Here is an 18905-nt window from a genome sequence, read left to right on the forward strand (position 1 = left end):
CCAGGAATTTGAGAGTACAGTGTGCTATGATTGGGCCACTGCATTCCTGCCTGGGTGACATGGTGAGTAAAACCTGTCTCTTTAAAAAGAAACAAAAGGAATGTTCAATGAAGATGTTGCAAAGACAGAAAATGGCTATGTTTCACAAATGACACTGGCAAGACCAGCAGTGAGTTGCCTAACATTTAACTAACCATTTTTCGGTGGATTGCAATGATGTAGCCTGTAAAGGGGTTGTCAGGAAGAGATGGCATATGACCATTCACCATTCCATTTGTGAAGTTCTTCTCAGTTCCACATGGCACAACAGTGTTTGGCATTCCATTGGGGATGAATATTGGTCGGGGCAGGTCCCCATTGGTAGTTAGGGTGAATACTCCATTTGTAGATGGGGAAGAGGAGAAATCTACAAATTCAAAGATAAATACAGCATCATAAGCTTGTAGTACCTTCAACTTCACTTTTTTTCTTATGTATCCTGAGGACCTGGACCATTGACAGTGCAGTCTTTTTTAACACAGGACAGGGAAAAATCATAATTCAAATAACAATTCTAGATTTATTGGAATATTTTAATTTCAGATTTTATTTTCATAACTCACAATTATGACTAAATGGCAAAGCAAGAGTAACTACTATGTCTAAAAATTAAACCTTTATCAGCACCATGTTGTGGCATACCACAGTTCTATCACTTGTTTTCTTTTTCCTCTTCTCTAAAATGCATTTCTCCATTTCTCTAAAAATATTCTGTCCAATACACTAGCCTCTAGTCAGATATTGCTTTTTAAATTCAAATTAAATTAAAAATGCATTCCCTTAGGCTTATTAGCCACATTTCAAGTGCTCAACAGCTCATGTGACTAGTGGATAACATACTGGATGGCAAAGATTATAAAAAGTTTCCATCATTGCAGAATTCTATTGGACAGTGATGCTATAAACAAAAAGCAACATTATATCATCCACCAGTTCACCGTGAGGACTATCTACCATGTGCCAATGAGAGGAGCCTCATTCTTTATGAAGCCCGTTATAGTAGGGGAATTAACCTAAGTATACACAGGATAAAGAAGAATAGACAAAGCATACTAATGATCAAAAGGGCTCATTGAGTGATCATGTTAAATCACACACAAACTTTGATAAACAGATTCCTTTCCACCTATATTTATTGTTTATATTTTCTGATAGTATGTTTCTCTCACTCTATCCATTGCCGTATTAGTATCAGATAAAAGTTAAAATAGATCTGAATTCCAGTGGTGTATTAGCTAATAACTACCTAACTTAACTCACGTAGGTTCTCTAAATTTTAGGGTCCTCATCTACAAAACGAGGAATGATCAGTAAGGTTTTCCTCGGGTTCCAAAATTCCTTTGCTCTAATATCCTCAGCGCAACTAATATAAAAAAGATGACAACTCCTAGGCCAATAATTAAAGCTTCAGATTATGAAATGAGCTCTGGTTCTATCTTACCTGTCTGTGTTGGACTAGAAGCTGAAATTGGAGATGCAGGAACAGGAATTTCAAATGCACACAAAAATCCACTCACTGAAAGTCGCACTTTTTGGTTGTCCTGAGGGAAGTTCTACAGAAAAACCAGTAAGATGAGAAGGCGGTGATGTTTCAGGTAAAATGGAAAAATTATCTGTCTAATGTACTTGAAGAGAATATGTCTTACATGTTTTCATCAGTAAAACAAACAAGATGACAATAATTTTTCTCAACTTAGTAAAGAACTAATGCTTGATAAAATAACTGAAAACTAACCTCAGTGCAGAGAAAACTGTTATCGCTTTCCACAGAAGTATGTTGTTTAAGACTAATTTCTTAAGTTTCATTCTTCATTTAAGCATCCAAGCCCCAAACTCGCACTTTTGCATGTCATATTAAGAAAATGTCAATGACGTGGGAATGTGTCCAGAAACCCCAAAGATGAGTGTAAATAATACGAACGATAGGTAGCTTAATTTAGAGTAGGCCACATATTTATTAGATTATTTGTTTCCCCAACTGGTATGCAGGAAGACATGATGTATGCAGGAAGACATGATGAGTGTTAATTTGTCTTTACTCTCTATTTTCTTAGGGTATTGAAAGGGCAAATACATACATTCATAAATAAATATTAAAAACATATGCTCATAAATACACAAAACACTTTAACCCAGGAAGAATTCTAATGACAGTGATAATATCGAAGAGATGTCAAGTGAATCAGCAGCAGTTTCTGGAGGAAACCTATACTATAGTGACACAGCTAGATCACTCCATATAGGTAGCCTTACATATTTCTCTTTAAAAATAGTACCATAATTATTATTCCTTTATCTTTTTTTTTTTTTTTTTGGAGACAGGGTCTTGCTCTGTCATCCAGGCTATCATACAGTCCTTTATCCTTTTACTAAGTTTCTGGGTTGGAAAACTTGCTAAGTTTTTTTGTTCAGTTTTTATTATGTTTTAATATCTCCCTCAGTCATTTAACATAACAATTAATTGATAATAATTGAGAAAGCTGTGATCTTTGAAGGATAGAATCAAAGGTTTCCTAGAAAGAGTAATTAATATTACCTTTATGTTGGAACCATGCACTTCTGCAAGAAGGATTTGTTCTGAATTAAGTCCACAGAGATCACTCAGCTGTTTTTTTAAACCTGTGTACTTTTCATCCATATTCAGTCTCAATCCATATCGTACAGGGGTAGTACCATCTAATTTAATTACTAGTAAAGAGAAAAGATCTTTCATCAGTAAAATGCAGGTTTTATTGAAAGTCTTACACTCTGTATAGAGATACATCAGACTTGCAAATGGCAAGCATTTCAGCCTATAATTTTTATTTTATAAGTAAACATTAAAATAGACTGTACTTAGGGATAATACTGAGTGAAATCAAGATATTTTTATGTTCCTCTCATATAGAAGTGTGAGTGGCTTTGCAAGGTTTTAAAGAGAGTTTCTGGCACGTCTGAAACTAAAAAAACAACCAATGGCCACAAAACTGGGTCCATGGTCCAAATCTTTCAAACCTCAAATCATGTCTTTAACTAGATTGCTAGATTACAATATGCTGATTACCAATCTTTATTAGACTACATTGTGAACAAATAACTACACTTACAAATTTAGGCTGTTTACATAAGGTAAAGAAAATAGAGTCAAACAGTTTTCCAGAACTTTGTGACCCACCTGTTATTTCTAAGTGCATATAACTGTCCATTGGTAGTGGCAAAGACAAAAAATTAAAAGGGTCAAATCGGACACTTATATGCCCACATGTCTTGCATTTGACTTGAGATCTAAGCTGCCCATGGAACAAATCCACAACAATTGATCTATTTCTTCTCAGATGGTTGTCCCAGGCCTAGTGATGAAAAAGATTATAGAACTTTCTTCTCAAAATTCAAAAGATCAGCATTTCTACACAAATTCAATAAAACAGGTTAAATATATTGTATTTAAATGTAAAAAATATAATCCTTAATCTTTGCTTAAAATATAAAAGCTTTCTGCCTATAAATTTATAATTCAGATATGTAATTTAAAATGTACTGCCAACTGAGTACAGAAAACTAGCCATTGAATAGAATTGGTCCTTTCTGCATAACCTATAAAATATTAAATTCAGATGGAAAATCCTATTTTTCATTTGTTCTTACCATATACAATAGTGAATATTAAACTTCTTTGTCCATTAAAAAGCAGATAAAACATGCCTATAGGTCACTGTACACACTACTTTAACAACTACGGGGATTCTTTAAATTCCACTAGATAATTATTCCTATACCCAATCCCATAAAGTTTATAATGTGAAATGGCAACACTTTTTATATTTTCATTAAAGGTGCTTTTGTTTTGGTATTACTGCATAAGAATTAAGCATAGAAATAGAAGCTCCTTTGTTTTCACAGCGAAATTCTGATCACAGAATAGTTTAGTTTACATTTAAGTTGTGCTATGTATACTTGTGGCCAGAACATTTTATCTATTGCTTACATTAGAAACTCAAAACTGACAAACCTCTGCAGCTACTTCCCAGTCTGGTCGGCCATCACTGTCTTTCAGTTCCACATATGGTTTCTCATGGACTCGGTTGAGATCTTCATGAAGACCATCCAAGAGAAATGCCAGGAGTTCTTGGGAGTCTTGCTGCTGGAACCCATTAAACCTGGGAGCATATTTTGCTATGGTCCACTATAAATATGAGAAGAGTCAGAGTCATTATTTCCTACCCCATAAAATTTGGAATGAACATGTCCCACAATTCAATCAGAGGTATTATAAAAAAGTAAACAGTGCAGTATTTAGCCTGCTTCTATTTCTGCAAATATATTTGGATAATCATGAAATCTTTCTAATCTCGGTCTCAAATGAACAAAAAAAGAGAAGCACTTTGGCCAGTACTGTGTCCCAGTTCAGTATCACATAAGCAAACTGAGTTCTTTAAGCACATAGATGTTACTTAAGACAGAAATATTAAAAGAGCATTTGCTCACACTGAAAGACTTCCTGTTCTATAATGTCTTATACATTTTATATGCCTATAAAATATATATATTTTATAGGTATATAAAATAATATACATACATTATTTTTTATAATGTAATGTTTTCTTCTACAGTTACATTTTCTGGTCTTTTTGTACCCTAACTTTTATTATTAGAGGCAGAATAGCATAGAGTTTAACTATGAGGACTTACTAGTTTATAATCTTGGGCTATTTCATCACTCTGAGTCTTAGTTTCCTGAGCTATAAAATGGGGATTACATTATAGGATTATTTATTTATTTATTTATTTTTTGAGACAGAGTCTCACTCTGTTGCCCGGGCTAGAGTGAGTGCCGTGGCGTCAGCCTAGCTCACAGCAACCTCAAACTCCTGGGCTCAAGCGATGCTACTGCCTCAGCCTCCCGGGTAGCTGGGACTACAGGCATGTGCCACCATGCCCGGCTAATTTTTTCCATATATATATTTTAGTTGGCCAGATAATTTCTTTCTATTTTTAGTAGAGACGGGGTCTCGCTGTTGCTCAGGCTGGTCTCGAACTCCTGACCTCGAGCGATCCACCCACCTCGGCCTCCCAGAGTGCTAGGATTACAGGCGTGAGCCACCGCGCCCGGCCTACGATTATTTAGATGATGAATGAGTTAATACACATAAAAGTAAATAGATTTGCCTGGCAAGTGGCAAGTAGTCAAATTTTTAGATAGTATGCTTATTATTTTTTAACTTAGAAGGATTGTGCCTTGTTTTTAAATAAAGATAATCCAAATTCATTAAAACCTACTACATATTAATATAAAACTTGTATCCATTAGTTATATTCTTTCATTCTGCTACTTTTTTATATTCTACAGATAGAACTAATTAGTAATACTGAAAATGTATTGGTTATAATTAATCAGATTCTGAGTTAGAATCCTGCTAATAGTAAAGCATTACCAAAAAAGGTTTATTCATCATACAAGATATTTGATAAATTAGTAAAATGAATGAGATCCCAAATTTAGACTGTGCCTTCAATCTTTTCCTTCTCACTACATGTATAGTAGTATTTTGCATATATTTAAACAAGTATTTAACATCTGGTTTATGCCTAGTGAAGGATCCAAAAATATTGACTAAACTAAAAAGCTAAACATACAAAACAAGTAGAGAAAAAGAATTACAACTATTTAGGAATAAAATACTTTCATATCATTTTAACCTGCTTACCCGAAGCTTTAATGGGGCAACATTCTTCTGAGTTCCACTCCAAAGTTCCTGTACTAAATCACCATAGCATTTAGCCATATGTCCCTTCATACCAATGGGATTTGTCCTAGAAGTTTGAGAGGAAAATTCGTTGCCAAAGATTCTCATACATCACAATCATGTGGCCATAGAAATGCCTAGCATCTTACATCAAAATATCTTTTCTTTTTGAAACAAGAGAAGTAGCCCTTAGTCCTTATTTCATACTAAACAGGGCAAGTAAGATATGATCTTTCTCAACCAGGGTGAAGAAAGAGGAGATTTAGGTGATACTGAGTTTGTATCAAAGTCATAGAAGGTTTAGAGGCCAATGGCTCAAGAAAGATTACCTGTTGAGTTCATAAAGATGTCTCCCTGAGATAAAATACTGTGTCAGTGGTTGTGTGTTACTAACACATTGGATGCTTGAGTTCATGAAGCATGTATTTCCCAGGTTGCTCAGACCTGTGGCTCCCTTTTCTGTGGGAACTGGAATAAATAAAATGAGAACGAAAGCCTAGCTGCAGTCATATGTCATAGGACAGTTACTTTTATTCAATGCAATGATTTTTATAACTCTTTTTATCAGCTAAAGGTGCTAATTTTTCTCTAGTAGGTCTTTCAAATGCTAAAGTCAAGAAGGTTTTTCATGGAGGGTCTGGCAGTCATGATGATCCATGCTCATTTGTAACCAGAAGTACTAATTATTCTCTTTAATTGCCATGATATTTTTTAAAGAATTCAAACAATTCTTCTTTTCCAGTAAGTCTTTAAAATAGATAAATTATTTAATTGCAGGTTTAGAAAGAAATTTAGAAAATAATTTGGCACATTTACCAACATCAAATGCTGCTTCAGGAAGAAAGAAGAGGGAGCCTAATTCACTTTGAACTAGAAGACTAAAAGTTGTTAGCACTTTAATAGTTGAGAGAAGAAAAAAAAAGAATATATTTAAAATTATCTCTGATAATTAAGTGATTTAATGATTAAATGATTTCATCTAATGATCAAGGGATATAATCATCAAACCATTTAATCTGATTAAATGATTTAATCACCTCATACATTTAAAGCAATACACTGGAGACTTACCCTTGTGTCTATCTATTTTACTACTATTTGCTATAAAAGACATCTCCTCAGGCCAACTCATATCTTTGTTGCGAACTGGAAAGACAGACAGGAATATGTTAATTTCTCATCCAACCAATTCATGCCCACTCAATTGCTTCCATTTTTTTAAAAAAAGAGTTCTTATTTCTAAATCAGAACATCAAAAAAATCAAGTTAATTTTACTATACATGTTGTTTAATGACAAGGACACGTTCTGAGAGATTCATCATTAGGTGATTTCGTTACTGCACAAACATCACGGGGTATCCTTACAGAAACCCAGGCTATATGGTATAGCCTATTGCTCCTAGGCTACAACCCTGTACAGTATGTTACTGTACTGAACACCATAGGCAACTGTAACACAATGGTAAAAGTCTTTGTGTATCTAAACATATCTAAACATAGCAAAGGTACAGTAAAAATACAGTATAATCTTATGGGACCACTGCCATATAAGCGGTCCGTTGTTGACCAAAACATCTTTATGTGGTTCTTGATTGTAACTAGCTCTGAAACCATTCCTGTGCTTTATATTGGGGTCTTTAAAGTCACTTGGTTAGAATTAATGAGCTATTCCTTCAATTACCTACTTGAAATAGAATTATACTCAACTATCTACAGAAGTAATTAAAGCTCAAAAATAATGGAATTTCTTAAATGTCAAACATTAGAAATGTAATTCTTTCTTAAATTGCAACAACTGTCAGAGTAATCTATGCATTTTAATACAAAGGCAGCTAGCAATCTTTCCATGAATCTTAATGGGAAAAAACACATTAAGTTTTCAATGATGTGTGTCAGTGTATAAATCCATGTGTGAATATAAAAGTAGCTCTGCCAGTAAGTAGTCAGTTTTGATGACTAACGAAAGCCTGTGCTTCTCACTCAAACTCAAAGAGGTAGTTTGAAAATTTTGAGAAATTTTGTAAACTTGTAAGTCAATTCACTTGTTTTTATCCACCATTCCCACCCCTTTTCAGCCAATGACTCTAAACAAAATTTTTCTTTTAAAACAATCTAAATATTAAGGTAGGATTAGATGAGTTCAATGGGTTTTCTTTACCATAAAAACATAATGATCAAATAATAGTTGCCATGGGAAAAATTATATAATGGATTATCAGTGAGTAATTCTTCAAATTCTTCTCCTAAAATCTAATATAGATACATGCTTCCATCTTGTACCTTCAATTACCAGGTGCTGTTCATCCTGGATTTTCAAATATTCCAATCTATGATCCTCATCATCCAGCAGAGTAAGGTAATTCTACGTAAGGAGGAAGAAATGTTTTTGTTAATTTGGTTAGTAAACTTGAAACAAATACGGAAATAAAAATGAACAACAATTAAAAACTTCCTTGCAGTTACACACTCATGCTACAGATATTTAGCATATCATAGTTGTTTAACAATATTTATTATAACTTAAGTGGCAAAATTAGGGAAAGACAATGTGAACTTCATATACATTCTCTACTTCCTAAAACAAAATTATATACAATTTTGGGGGGACCGGAGAAGATCTGTCATACATGATACCAAAGTTGACTGAGACTTAAATTTTCTGAAAAGCTTGCAGAAAAGAAATTTTCTTTAGTACCTAGTTATGAAATTCAATAAGTGTGCTGAATGGAACTTGATTACTTACTAGGAACTGAGAATGTAAAACCAAAAGTCATACAGCAGAATTGTGTATTTTTGTTCATGTTCACCCTGTCTAAAGTGCTTACGGAATGAATTCCTTTAATTCTCGCAACAACCCTGAGGGAGACACTATTATTTTCCCATTTCACTTACGAGAAAACTGACAGAGTTAAGTGACTTGCTCTTAGTTGTTACACAAATAAAAAGTGGCAAAGCCAGAATTTAATTCCTGACAATGTGCCTCTCGGAGCTGTGCTCTTAACTACTATATGATACCGCCTCTCAATGGTGACCAGGGAAGGACTTAAGAAACAACACACTAGGGAATAGACAACCGGTTAGAGCACACTTACCTTTTATTTTTAATTTTTTTTTTTTAATTTCAGCATATTATGGGGGTACAAAAGTTTAGGTTATGTACATTGCCCTCCCCCCCCAGCAGAACACACTTATGATCCAATTTCAGAGTATCTTCTATATTGAATATATCAAGAATATATTGCAATTAACAGCATAGGCTCTGAGGAGTGTAGAAAATAGGGCTCAGAGGATGCAAAGGAGGAATTTTCAGTGTATACTTCTGTATTGTTTAAATTTTTAAACATATATATAAGTTACCTTAAAATAAATCTAAAATAGTCTATTTAGTAAAAGAAAAGAAAAAAGATATTTTTCATTAACTTTATAACAATATTCTTTCCAAGATGGTACTGTCCATGGTGACCAAATGGATCTCTACTGAGAAATATCTACATGTATGCATAATAATTTAAAGGATGAAGTTTTCATTGAGATCCCACACATGGCTTTTAGCATCATTACTATAGACAAAAACTCCATACTCATGAAATGTGATTTAACACTTAATCAGACTCTTCTTGAGTCTGAGATGCCTCTTACCTCACTGTTATATAGCCACAGGCGCATATCTTCCTCTTTAATGCGCAGCCTTTGAGATAGATATTCGTGAATTTCCTTGATGGTTTGCATTCGACTAAAACAGCCTGTATAGGCTAATACCCGCTTTAAAGGTGCATTCGGAGAAGGTACATTTCCTATGGTTATAAGTAATCACAATAAAGAAAAAGGCAGATGTAAAAAAAAGTACCCCTTGCAGCAATGGGGACCATACTATTTTAGGAAATAATGATAAGAAATTAGAATTATAGGTCTAATAGTTTTATAGATGAAAAATACCATAAAGCTTTAAAATAAAGACCGGCGATTCAAATGTCTTGAAGTGAATCCAAAGTTTCAACTTTGAAAAAAACAAGAGCCCTGAGGCCCAAATAACTGGCAAAATTTGGATTCCAAGGAGACTGGGAAATGCTAGCCAACAACTGGCAGTGGTTATCAGGCTGTCCTCAGTTGGGTCACACTCAATAGCAAAATGAAATAAAACTCAGTGTAAGAGTAGGGGGGATAAAATGGGACTGGATTTGAATTCCACAGATAGATAATTGGATTCACCTAATCCACTTTCTTAAAATAAACTTTCTTCCAATTACTAATCCCATCATTCTCAGTCATTAAGTAGCCCAATTACCTGGCACATTGGTACAATTATGTAAGAAAATTTATGTACATCTGTTATGTATAAATAAAAAAAAGAAAATTTTACTTAAAATCCTAAACAGATACAGATTCTAGATGGCCACAGTTTTAAAATGAAGCCAAGAAATATCCCCATGACCAAATAAATAAACAAATAATTACCCTATTGAAAAGTAGGAGAGGAAAAAAAAATCACAGTCTGCTCACCTAATAAGATACAGCAGACATTACTTTGAATTCCTGAAGGGCTCAAGGCAGAAACAAAATGAGTGGCAATACAGAGGAAAAGAGTTAACAGTGAAGGAAGAATATATTGAATCTAACTACATGCTTCAAAAGAGGAGGCGGATAAAATGACAAGAGATTATGGAAATCAAATAGGTTGCTAGAAAAACTTGCTAAATCTTTGTTAACTATCAGCTCAAAATCCAGACAAAAGCTGTGGCTTAGCTGGGCGAGGTGGCTCAAGCCTGTAATCCTAGCATTTTGGGGGGCTAAGATGGGAGGATCGCTTGAGGTCAGGCATTCAAGACCAGCTTGAGCAAGAGCGAGACCCCATCTCTACTAAAAAGTAGAAAAAAAATTAGCCAGGCAACTAAAACTAGAAAAACTTAGCTGGGCGTGGTGGTGTGGGCCTGTAGTTCCAGCTACTCAGGAGGCTGAGGCAAGAGGATTGCTTGAACCCAGGAGTTTGAGGTTGCAGTGAGCTAGGCTAATGCCATGGCACTCCAGCCTGGGCAACAGAGCGAGACTCTGTCTAAATAATTAATAAATAAATAAAAAATAAAATAAAAGCTGTGGCTTAAAATGGTCTGCTCTGTCTATGGGAGGCTGTATTTTATTGAGCAACCCAAAACAAAAATACAAACTTAACATATCAGTATAATCCCTCTAGAGTACAAGCATACATTCCAGGTAGTTTTTTACTCATTTAATTATGACTTAGCTTTTTTTCTCCCATTAAATGTGCTTTTAGTGAGTTATCACCTACTAAACAAAGCTGAGAAAAATATTGGCATCATCTGCTTTTTTAGAATTCTCAAAAAGAATTCACTCACCTAAGATAGGCTAAAAAACTATCTACGAAACAATGACTTCTGTAGCCATATCTGTAGAAAAGGCTATACTGAAGCTATTGTAACTGTGGCAAGGTCTGAATACCTGTCATTTCATAAGGAATAAAAAAGCCTAGTAAACAGCTGAAATAAGTTGAGTATTTGAGAAAGATGACCATCATGGCAGAAAAAAACCCAACCGTGATCAATTTTTTTAAACACATAGCAAAGCAAATCTTTTACTATTAGCAAGCAAAGGATAATCCCTAAAAGAAAAACAAAAGAGCAAATTTCTCCAAATATACATCAGGGGATTAGTCATAAGATTACAGCAAGAAAGCATATTTTATAAAATTCAAAATGATTAATAATTGATTTCACAACTAATTAGTAAAGAATAAAATTTCAAATTAAAAACAAATTTGGAGCATCCGAACTACGCAGTTCTAGGATTCAGAAGCATATGCAAAAGTATAGTGTCCAAGTCAATCTCTATTGTCCTAGCCACAATATAAAAATTTGAGTTCTATAAGTTTTTATAGCATAGCTCATTAAGCAGGCAGCCACTTATACATAATTTTGTGTTTTTGAATAGCACCAACAAATCTAATAGAATTTACAGAAGCAGCAAAAAATCTAGGATCAGCACAAGAGTTACAAAGAATACTTACTAAAAGCGCAACAACACATCTTGCCTCTCATGTTATCTTTCAAAGAGAATTGAAAAACACACGTCCTGTGGGTGCCATGAAAGCAAGGCTAATACTTCTATTCAATGGAAAATTAAACCAAGAATGTTTCATAAAGATTCTATTTCACTGTTTCTTGATTTTGATGTTTTCCCCAAAGATGAAGTTTGGTTCGGCAGAAGCCACTGCTTTGCTATAATGCTTACCAAATAATATTTAAAGAATCTTCATATAGTATGTGGATATAACCTTTAATGAAGACATAAAATTAACCCTGTTCAATTTCAAAGGAGACCTAGTACTTATATAGGGTTGGTTTGGGTTTAGAGGTAGTTCTGGCATTCTAAGTTATATTAATTAAATAACATTCCAATATTGTTAACATAAAGTCTGAAACTTTGTGTAAATGAATGCTTATTATTTCTTAACTGCTGAAGAACAATTTCAAATATTTGCAAGGCAAAAGCAAAGAGCAAGTTTTGTCTATCAATAAAATTTAACCTTATAGAGAAATCAAAGGATAACTTTTTGCATGTTATACATTAAAATAGGAACTTATATGTCATTTTGATAGGCTTGGTGTTTTTCAAAGCACATATGTCACTTTCATTTTTAAAAATATCCCCTTTGCTCTGTATTATCTGTCTTTTATAAAGCCTCTTTAGAGCTACCATAAGAAATGTATCACGTTTGCCATATAAAACAAACAAAAAACCCCTAAAAAGCAAACACAAAAGATGACAGTGTAAAAGGAATTACTTCTTATAAATCTGAGCGGATTTGAAAAGACCAGTAAATGACTGGCAGACTAAAATTAAGTCTAGTAATAATTTACAATGGCTAATCTCAAAGAAATAAAGTATATAAAATCTATTTCTAATTTATTATCTCCATGTTTACAAACTAGAAAAGGAAATATCCCTTCTCAGTTTACTGCTGGGATTTTGCCTCTATTCTCCATCCAGTCTTGCGCATGACCATAGATCTAAGCCCCACAAATGATTTACTGATTCTGCATCAAAGCAGATGGGAATGTGTATTAACACAGTGGCACCAGACTCTGAGCAAATTGGTTTTCTTTCTTTCTTTCTTTTTTTTTTTTTTTAAAGGAAATGCATAGTATTCTTGCTGCATTCTTAAGTTACCTCTCGGTAAATGCTGAGGAAACATTCTCAGGCTCATCATACCCATATTCACCCAGATGTTAGACTGCTGTGTCCGAGTAGCAGGCTGCTGTCTCAGGAAGAGAAGATAGCGAGGAAATAATTCCAGTTCTGGAATGTCTGTCTTGCTATTCTTGATCACCTGTTGTTTTAAAAGATAAAAAGTGATCACTCTAAAAGAAGAAACAAAACTTGCCATTTTAATCTAACTTCTTAGATTTATCTTTAAACTAAATGTTTGACAAGTTCACTACTTATATTTTAGTAGATTACTGAAACTCATATATTTTAGTTATATGGGTTTGAATACTCAAGCTCCTGCTTCTACACCCATCTTTTAAGATTAGAACTCCTGTGGGTGTTTTCTCCCCTTTCATTTAAAAGGTAGTAACAAAATTAAGGGAAGAAAACCTTAAATAGTATCTATAATTCTGCTATCCTCACACCATAACTCTTTCCTTTTCACTTTTACATATTTCACATATATAAATGACTGATGTTTTAAGGACAAATTCATAAAACTGGAGTTAAAAGTAAAAAAACTATGGAAGTACTGAAGTCATTAACTATATAGTCATGTTGCCACCTAAAGTTTAGCAATTTACACTATTCCCAGTAATGTATGAATGTACCACTCTCACAAAACCTTATCATTGGACATCATTAAAAAATACCTCCATTTCTTTAATATATGTAAAGAATATTATAAATTATTTAAAATTTTATTTATTGTATTACTAGTAAGAATAAAACTGTTTCCATATACAAATTTTCTATGTTCTACCTGAGTAATCAGTTTATTCATATATTTTTTGTCTATGATTTAAACAAAAAAATTGGATGTACAAAACTGAGGTTTCACATTGTTGGAATAGGATTTTTATGTAGCTCTAACCTGCTTACGAGCCCACCTACACAGGAAAACATGATTAAAATATTCTTTTATGAGTTTTAAGAGTAGCACATTATCAATTTTATTAATATATTCTAAAACGATAACAAGGTTAACACTCAAACTCTTTCAAACAAAATATCCTACAGAATCTTAGTCGCAGGTGATCAGGCTTTATTTTATTCCCCTTTACTCTAGTAACCAATATCTTATGCAACAGAGCATTTTTTTATTATCAATAGGGGGCAATAAAGAATCAAATAAAAACAATACTACAAACCAAACCCTTAGGACTATTTCTTAAAATTATTCTACATGTTGTGATATGCTATAATATAGCACTTGAAAACATCCATTTGGGAGCTTTTCAACTCCTATTTAAATGGTAAGCAGTAAAAGGAGCCCTCCCTGCCACACTCCTCTCAGATCACTGGAAGAAATAAAACCTGTCCACCTTGCCTAGACAGGCACTGACAGCTGCAAAGCCAACCATCATTTCTTATGATTTCAGTTTAAGTGTGCTTTTCAAAATGATTAATAATTCAGCATCTGTTGTCAGACAACATAAAAATATACCTCTGGCAGAATCTTAACAGATAATGGAGTAGTTCTTATAATATATATCCTGCTTTTCAAGATAACAAGGGATTTTGTGAGCAAATTACAGTTTAACAAATTCTCACACACACACATGCACACACATACATTTACACTTTAATTACATTTTACACTTTAATTCATTTACATTTTAATTATACTTGTCTATGAACTTGTAAAAAACTTCAATGTCACCCAGCAAACAAGAAATGCAATATAATCCCTTCATCTGAAAACTGGTTTAGGCATAATCTTTATAGAAGGAAATAAGTAATATGTATTAAATTGTAAAATGTGTGCATCTTTTGATATAGCAATTCCATTTATAGGAATCTACCTTAAAGAGATCATCACACACTTTTGGAAAGAGAATGGTTACAGAAAATTGCTTTAAACAACTAAAAGGTAAAGGTAAACAAAATGTCCACCAATAGGTAATCGGTTAATAAATGATTTCTGTACGTATGTATGTGTGCATGTATGTAATGTAAGGGAACACTATGCAATTATTTAAAATGATGGTACAAGTCTAAATTTATTAGCATATAAAGATATTTATTGTTTCTATCTTAGTAAAAATAGATCACAAAACATCAGGTATGATTCATTTTCATAAAATTATCCACACTTATCTATATATGTATATAGATAGAAACAGAGGGATGCTTGGAAAGATGCACAACAAAATGTTGTTAGTAGTTATCTCTAGGTGGCAGGATATGAAATGATTTTTACTTCCTTTTTTTCTCTATTGCTTAAGTTGCTATTGAGCATGTATCACATGTGCAAATAAAATAAAGCTATGTTTCAAAAAATATGATTTCTGTAAGTATGAAGGTGAAAGCATTCATTTTTAACCTTGCCATGGCTACAGTGTTCTCTAACTGGGAACATCATATTTTAAATGTTTTCAAAGCAATTTTCCCTGAAATCAGGCAAATTTATCATATTTAGAGATGAAAAAATACTACTGAGCCAGTAAATGAACATTTAACCCAGAAAAATTACGGTTTAAACTAATATTTATCTGACATCAAGGTAAAAAGCATGACCTTTTGTGAGGCTCTGACAAACTCATTTAATAATTATTATATAATGATAACAATGAGAGTAGCAAGCAGTCAACATTTATTGACCACTTACTATATGAATCAGATGATGATGTAACCATACGTATTAATTTTTTCTTTTTTTAGTTCCCTCTCCCTTCCCTTGTATTATTTAATTCTCAAAACAACTCCAATGAGTTAGGCAAAATTAATGCCATTTTACAGATGAGAAAAATAAGATTTAGAAACTGGAACACTGGCAATCTGAATTCAGACAGGCTCTAAAACATTAAACTATATATACTATTGAACCTATTCCTTCCATTCCATATTAGCCATCCACTTCCACAGGCATATCATTGTATGGTTGGTTCCTAATATAGTGCTCAATAAATGCTGAATGAATGAATGAATGTAAAGGAACCTAAAAGTATTTGTTAAACTAATTTGAACAGGTTCTGATTACTCTGCTACCATAACGGAAGAACTAATTTGGGGATAGTGAGATTCATACAAGAGAGTAACTGAAGACCCCATCTATGACTACTCCTTATATAAGGCACTACTGGCTATACTTACTGGTCTAGGTAAGGCCAGGTTTGCTCCGTACCAATGATAAAGTGCTCTCCACACAGGTTCTGGGACCATTTCATAATCTCGTCCATGGATCAGCTGTGGAGTTCGTTTTAATCGTCCTCCTTCTAGTGTTAATGATGTAGCCTTAAAAAGAATGAAATGAAAATACTGATTTTTAATATTACAAAGTCTTTTGTGTTTTAACAAAACCTAGATGAAGGAGAACAAACTCATATGTCACTACCCACAGTTTCATGTTACTGGAAAAACTTCTTTTTCTTTTCTTTTTTTTCTGAGGCAGAGTCTCACTCTGTTGCCTGGGCTAGAGTGCTGTGGCATCACCCTAGCTCACAGCAACCTCAAACTCCTGGGCTCAAGTGATCCTCTTGCGGGTAGCTGGGACTACAGGCATGCGCCACCATGCTCGGCTAATTTTTTCTATATATTTTTAGTTGTCCGGCTAATTTCCTTCTATTTTTAGTAGAGACGGGGTCTCGCTCTTGCTCGGGCTGGTCTCGAACTCCTGAGCTCAAGCAATCCTTCTGCCTTGGCCTCCCAGAGTGCTAGGATTACAGGCATGAGCCAACTGCGCCTGGCCTGGAAAAACTTTTAAAGAGAGATTTTTATTTTTGACTTTCAAAATAAACTATTTAAGATAGGGAACTCAAGACAAACCATTTGGAAAAATCATCAGAGCATTTGGAAGTAATACTAGTTTTTGCACATTTCTTTCAAACAACAAAACTATTTTGGAAAAAAAATTTCCATATATATAGTACATGTGAAACAACATTTTCACAATAGCTGTTGTAAGAAAGAACAACATCATTTCCAAGGATCACTACACTACTTCTCTGTTAGTTCTAAATCATAAAATATTTTCATAGAAATGTACTCTACAGGTGGGCCCTGGGTGTGGTGGTTTGCACCTGTAATCCCAGCTACTTGGGAGGCTGCAATGAGAGGACTGCTTGAACCCAGAAGTTGGAGGGTACAGTGAGCTATGATCATGCCACTGCACTCCCAGCCTGGGCAACAGAGTGAGACCCCATCTCTTGAAAGAAGAGAAGGGAAAAGGGAAGGGAAGGGAAAAGGAAAGGAAAGGAAAAAGGAAAAGAAAAAGGAAAGGAAAAGGGGAAACGAAAGGGAAGGGAAAAGAAAGAGGAAAGAAAGAAAGGAAGAAAAGGAATGGAAGAAAGGAAGAGAGGGGAGGGGAGGGGAGGAAGGAAGTATACAAAGAGACTTCCAACTATAACAGGGTAATTAAACGAATCACCAATTTCTTGCTATGTGCTAAAACCTCTAAATTGAAATTTATTGGCAACCTGAAAGAGAAGAACTTTAATTTTAGATGTGAAATTATTTACCTTTACTGGTTCTTGAGTTACTAGTGGCTGGTTATCAATAGCCCCTGGTTTCTGAGGATTAAGGTGCAACAAAATATTCCCATTGGTTCCTAGCAAACACTGGTTGTTATTGTCAGAAGTGTTATGTTGTCGAGCAAAGCACACATCTGCCCCTGGTGTGGCAGAATACAGAAAGCCTATGAAGAAAAGAAGGAATGGAATCTCTTATTTTTAGTTATTATACATAAACAGGCTTGAAGATATGAACTCAATGGCCATGTATTGGTTAACGCTATTATTCTGTTGGCATGTCAGTGGAGTTTTAGATTCCGATAAATCTGTAGAAGATAGGAAATACGATGTATTCTTTTCTGGATGATTCACAGCATGGCACTAAGTAGACTAAAAGCTTTTAAAAGTATCACCAAGTGAGCATTTGGATACCCTCCCAGAATATCTATTTAATAATAATTCATCATGAGAATTATATGTCCTCTGATAGGAAGAGAGGAAGTGAGCTAAATACTGGCTATTAAGTATGAAATGTCCGGTTTTCTTAAGTACTAAGTTTGACAGTTGATATCTCTGACAGTTCACTTTGACACTTATTTTATTTTTATTTTGAAGGTACATTCTTTCAAACACATGGTTTGATTTGTGATTATCTTTCACAATTTTTTTTTAGAGCAATTTTTGTGAAACCATGGATAAGTAAAAAACTTTGTGTTATTTTTGAGTATGAGTTCTGTCGGGGAAATAATGCAACGCAGATAGTTCGAAATATCAACGAAGTGTTTGAGAAGGATGTGGCTAATGAATACACAGTACGTTGATGGTTTGAGAAGTTCCATTCTAGTGATTTTAATCTTGAAAATGAGCCACGTGGGGGACCAGAGACCAAGGTGGATAATGATGAGCTGAAAGCTATAGTGGAAGTGAATCCATCTCAACCTATGAGTGATCTAGCAGCAACACGGTTTGACGTTACTATTCCAACAATATTGGATCATTTGAGACAAAGCCACAAGGTAAAGAAGCTGGATAGATGGGTACCGCATGAATTAAACAAGCATCAGAAGAGAAATTGTCTTGAAGCTTCCTTTCTATGTTGTCACTACATAACGGCGAATCATTTCTACACCGTATTGTTATGTGTGATGAAAAATGGATTCTTTTTGACAATTGCAAGCATTTGCACAATGGTTGGATAAAGATGAAGTGCTGAAACACAGTCCAAAACCGAATATTCATCAAGAAAAGCTAATGGTGTCTGTTTGGTGGGCCAGTGCTGGTATTAGCTTCACGAAACCTGGTCAATCCATTACAGCAGATGTCTACTGCAACCAATTGGATGAAATGATTAGGATATTTTCGATTAAGCAGCCCAGATTGGTCAAAAGAGACAGGCCCATCTCTTGCAAGACAACACTTGACCACATGTCACACAAACAACACTGCTCAAACTACAGAAGCTGGACTTGG

The 18905-nt window shown here is 34.2% G+C and overlaps 1 protein-coding gene across 2 annotated transcripts in view; it reads right to left on the minus strand.

Moving 5' to 3' along the window:
* The window catches only part of USP32 (ubiquitin specific peptidase 32), a 207539-nt gene that overhangs the window by 25329 nt on the left and 163305 nt on the right, over nucleotides 1-18905 (minus strand). The window contains exons 14-26 of one of the 2 annotated variants that reach the window (XM_069482324.1): nucleotides 17445-17620; nucleotides 16081-16221; nucleotides 12988-13105; nucleotides 9403-9557; nucleotides 8044-8125; nucleotides 6834-6908; nucleotides 6092-6230; nucleotides 5724-5829; nucleotides 4028-4201; nucleotides 3194-3368; nucleotides 2576-2727; nucleotides 1481-1592; nucleotides 195-406 (exon numbers count right to left, since the gene is read on the minus strand). In XM_069482324.1, coding sequence (XP_069338425.1) covers nucleotides 195-406; nucleotides 1481-1592; nucleotides 2576-2727; nucleotides 3194-3368; nucleotides 4028-4201; nucleotides 5724-5829; nucleotides 6092-6230; nucleotides 6834-6908; nucleotides 8044-8125; nucleotides 9403-9557; nucleotides 12988-13105; nucleotides 16081-16221; nucleotides 17445-17620 — 1817 coding nt within the window. Of the gene's footprint in view, nucleotides 1-194; nucleotides 407-1480; nucleotides 1593-2575; nucleotides 2728-3193; nucleotides 3369-4027; nucleotides 4202-5723; nucleotides 5830-6091; nucleotides 6231-6833; nucleotides 6909-8043; nucleotides 8126-9402; nucleotides 9558-12945; nucleotides 13106-16080; nucleotides 16222-17444; nucleotides 17621-18905 lie in introns of both variants that reach the window. The other variant, XM_069482323.1, reaches the window with a different exon arrangement.

This window comes from Eulemur rufifrons, chromosome 9 (assembly GCF_041146395.1).
Source record: "Eulemur rufifrons isolate Redbay chromosome 9, OSU_ERuf_1, whole genome shotgun sequence".
Lineage (NCBI taxonomy): Eukaryota > Metazoa > Chordata > Mammalia > Primates > Lemuridae > Eulemur > Eulemur rufifrons.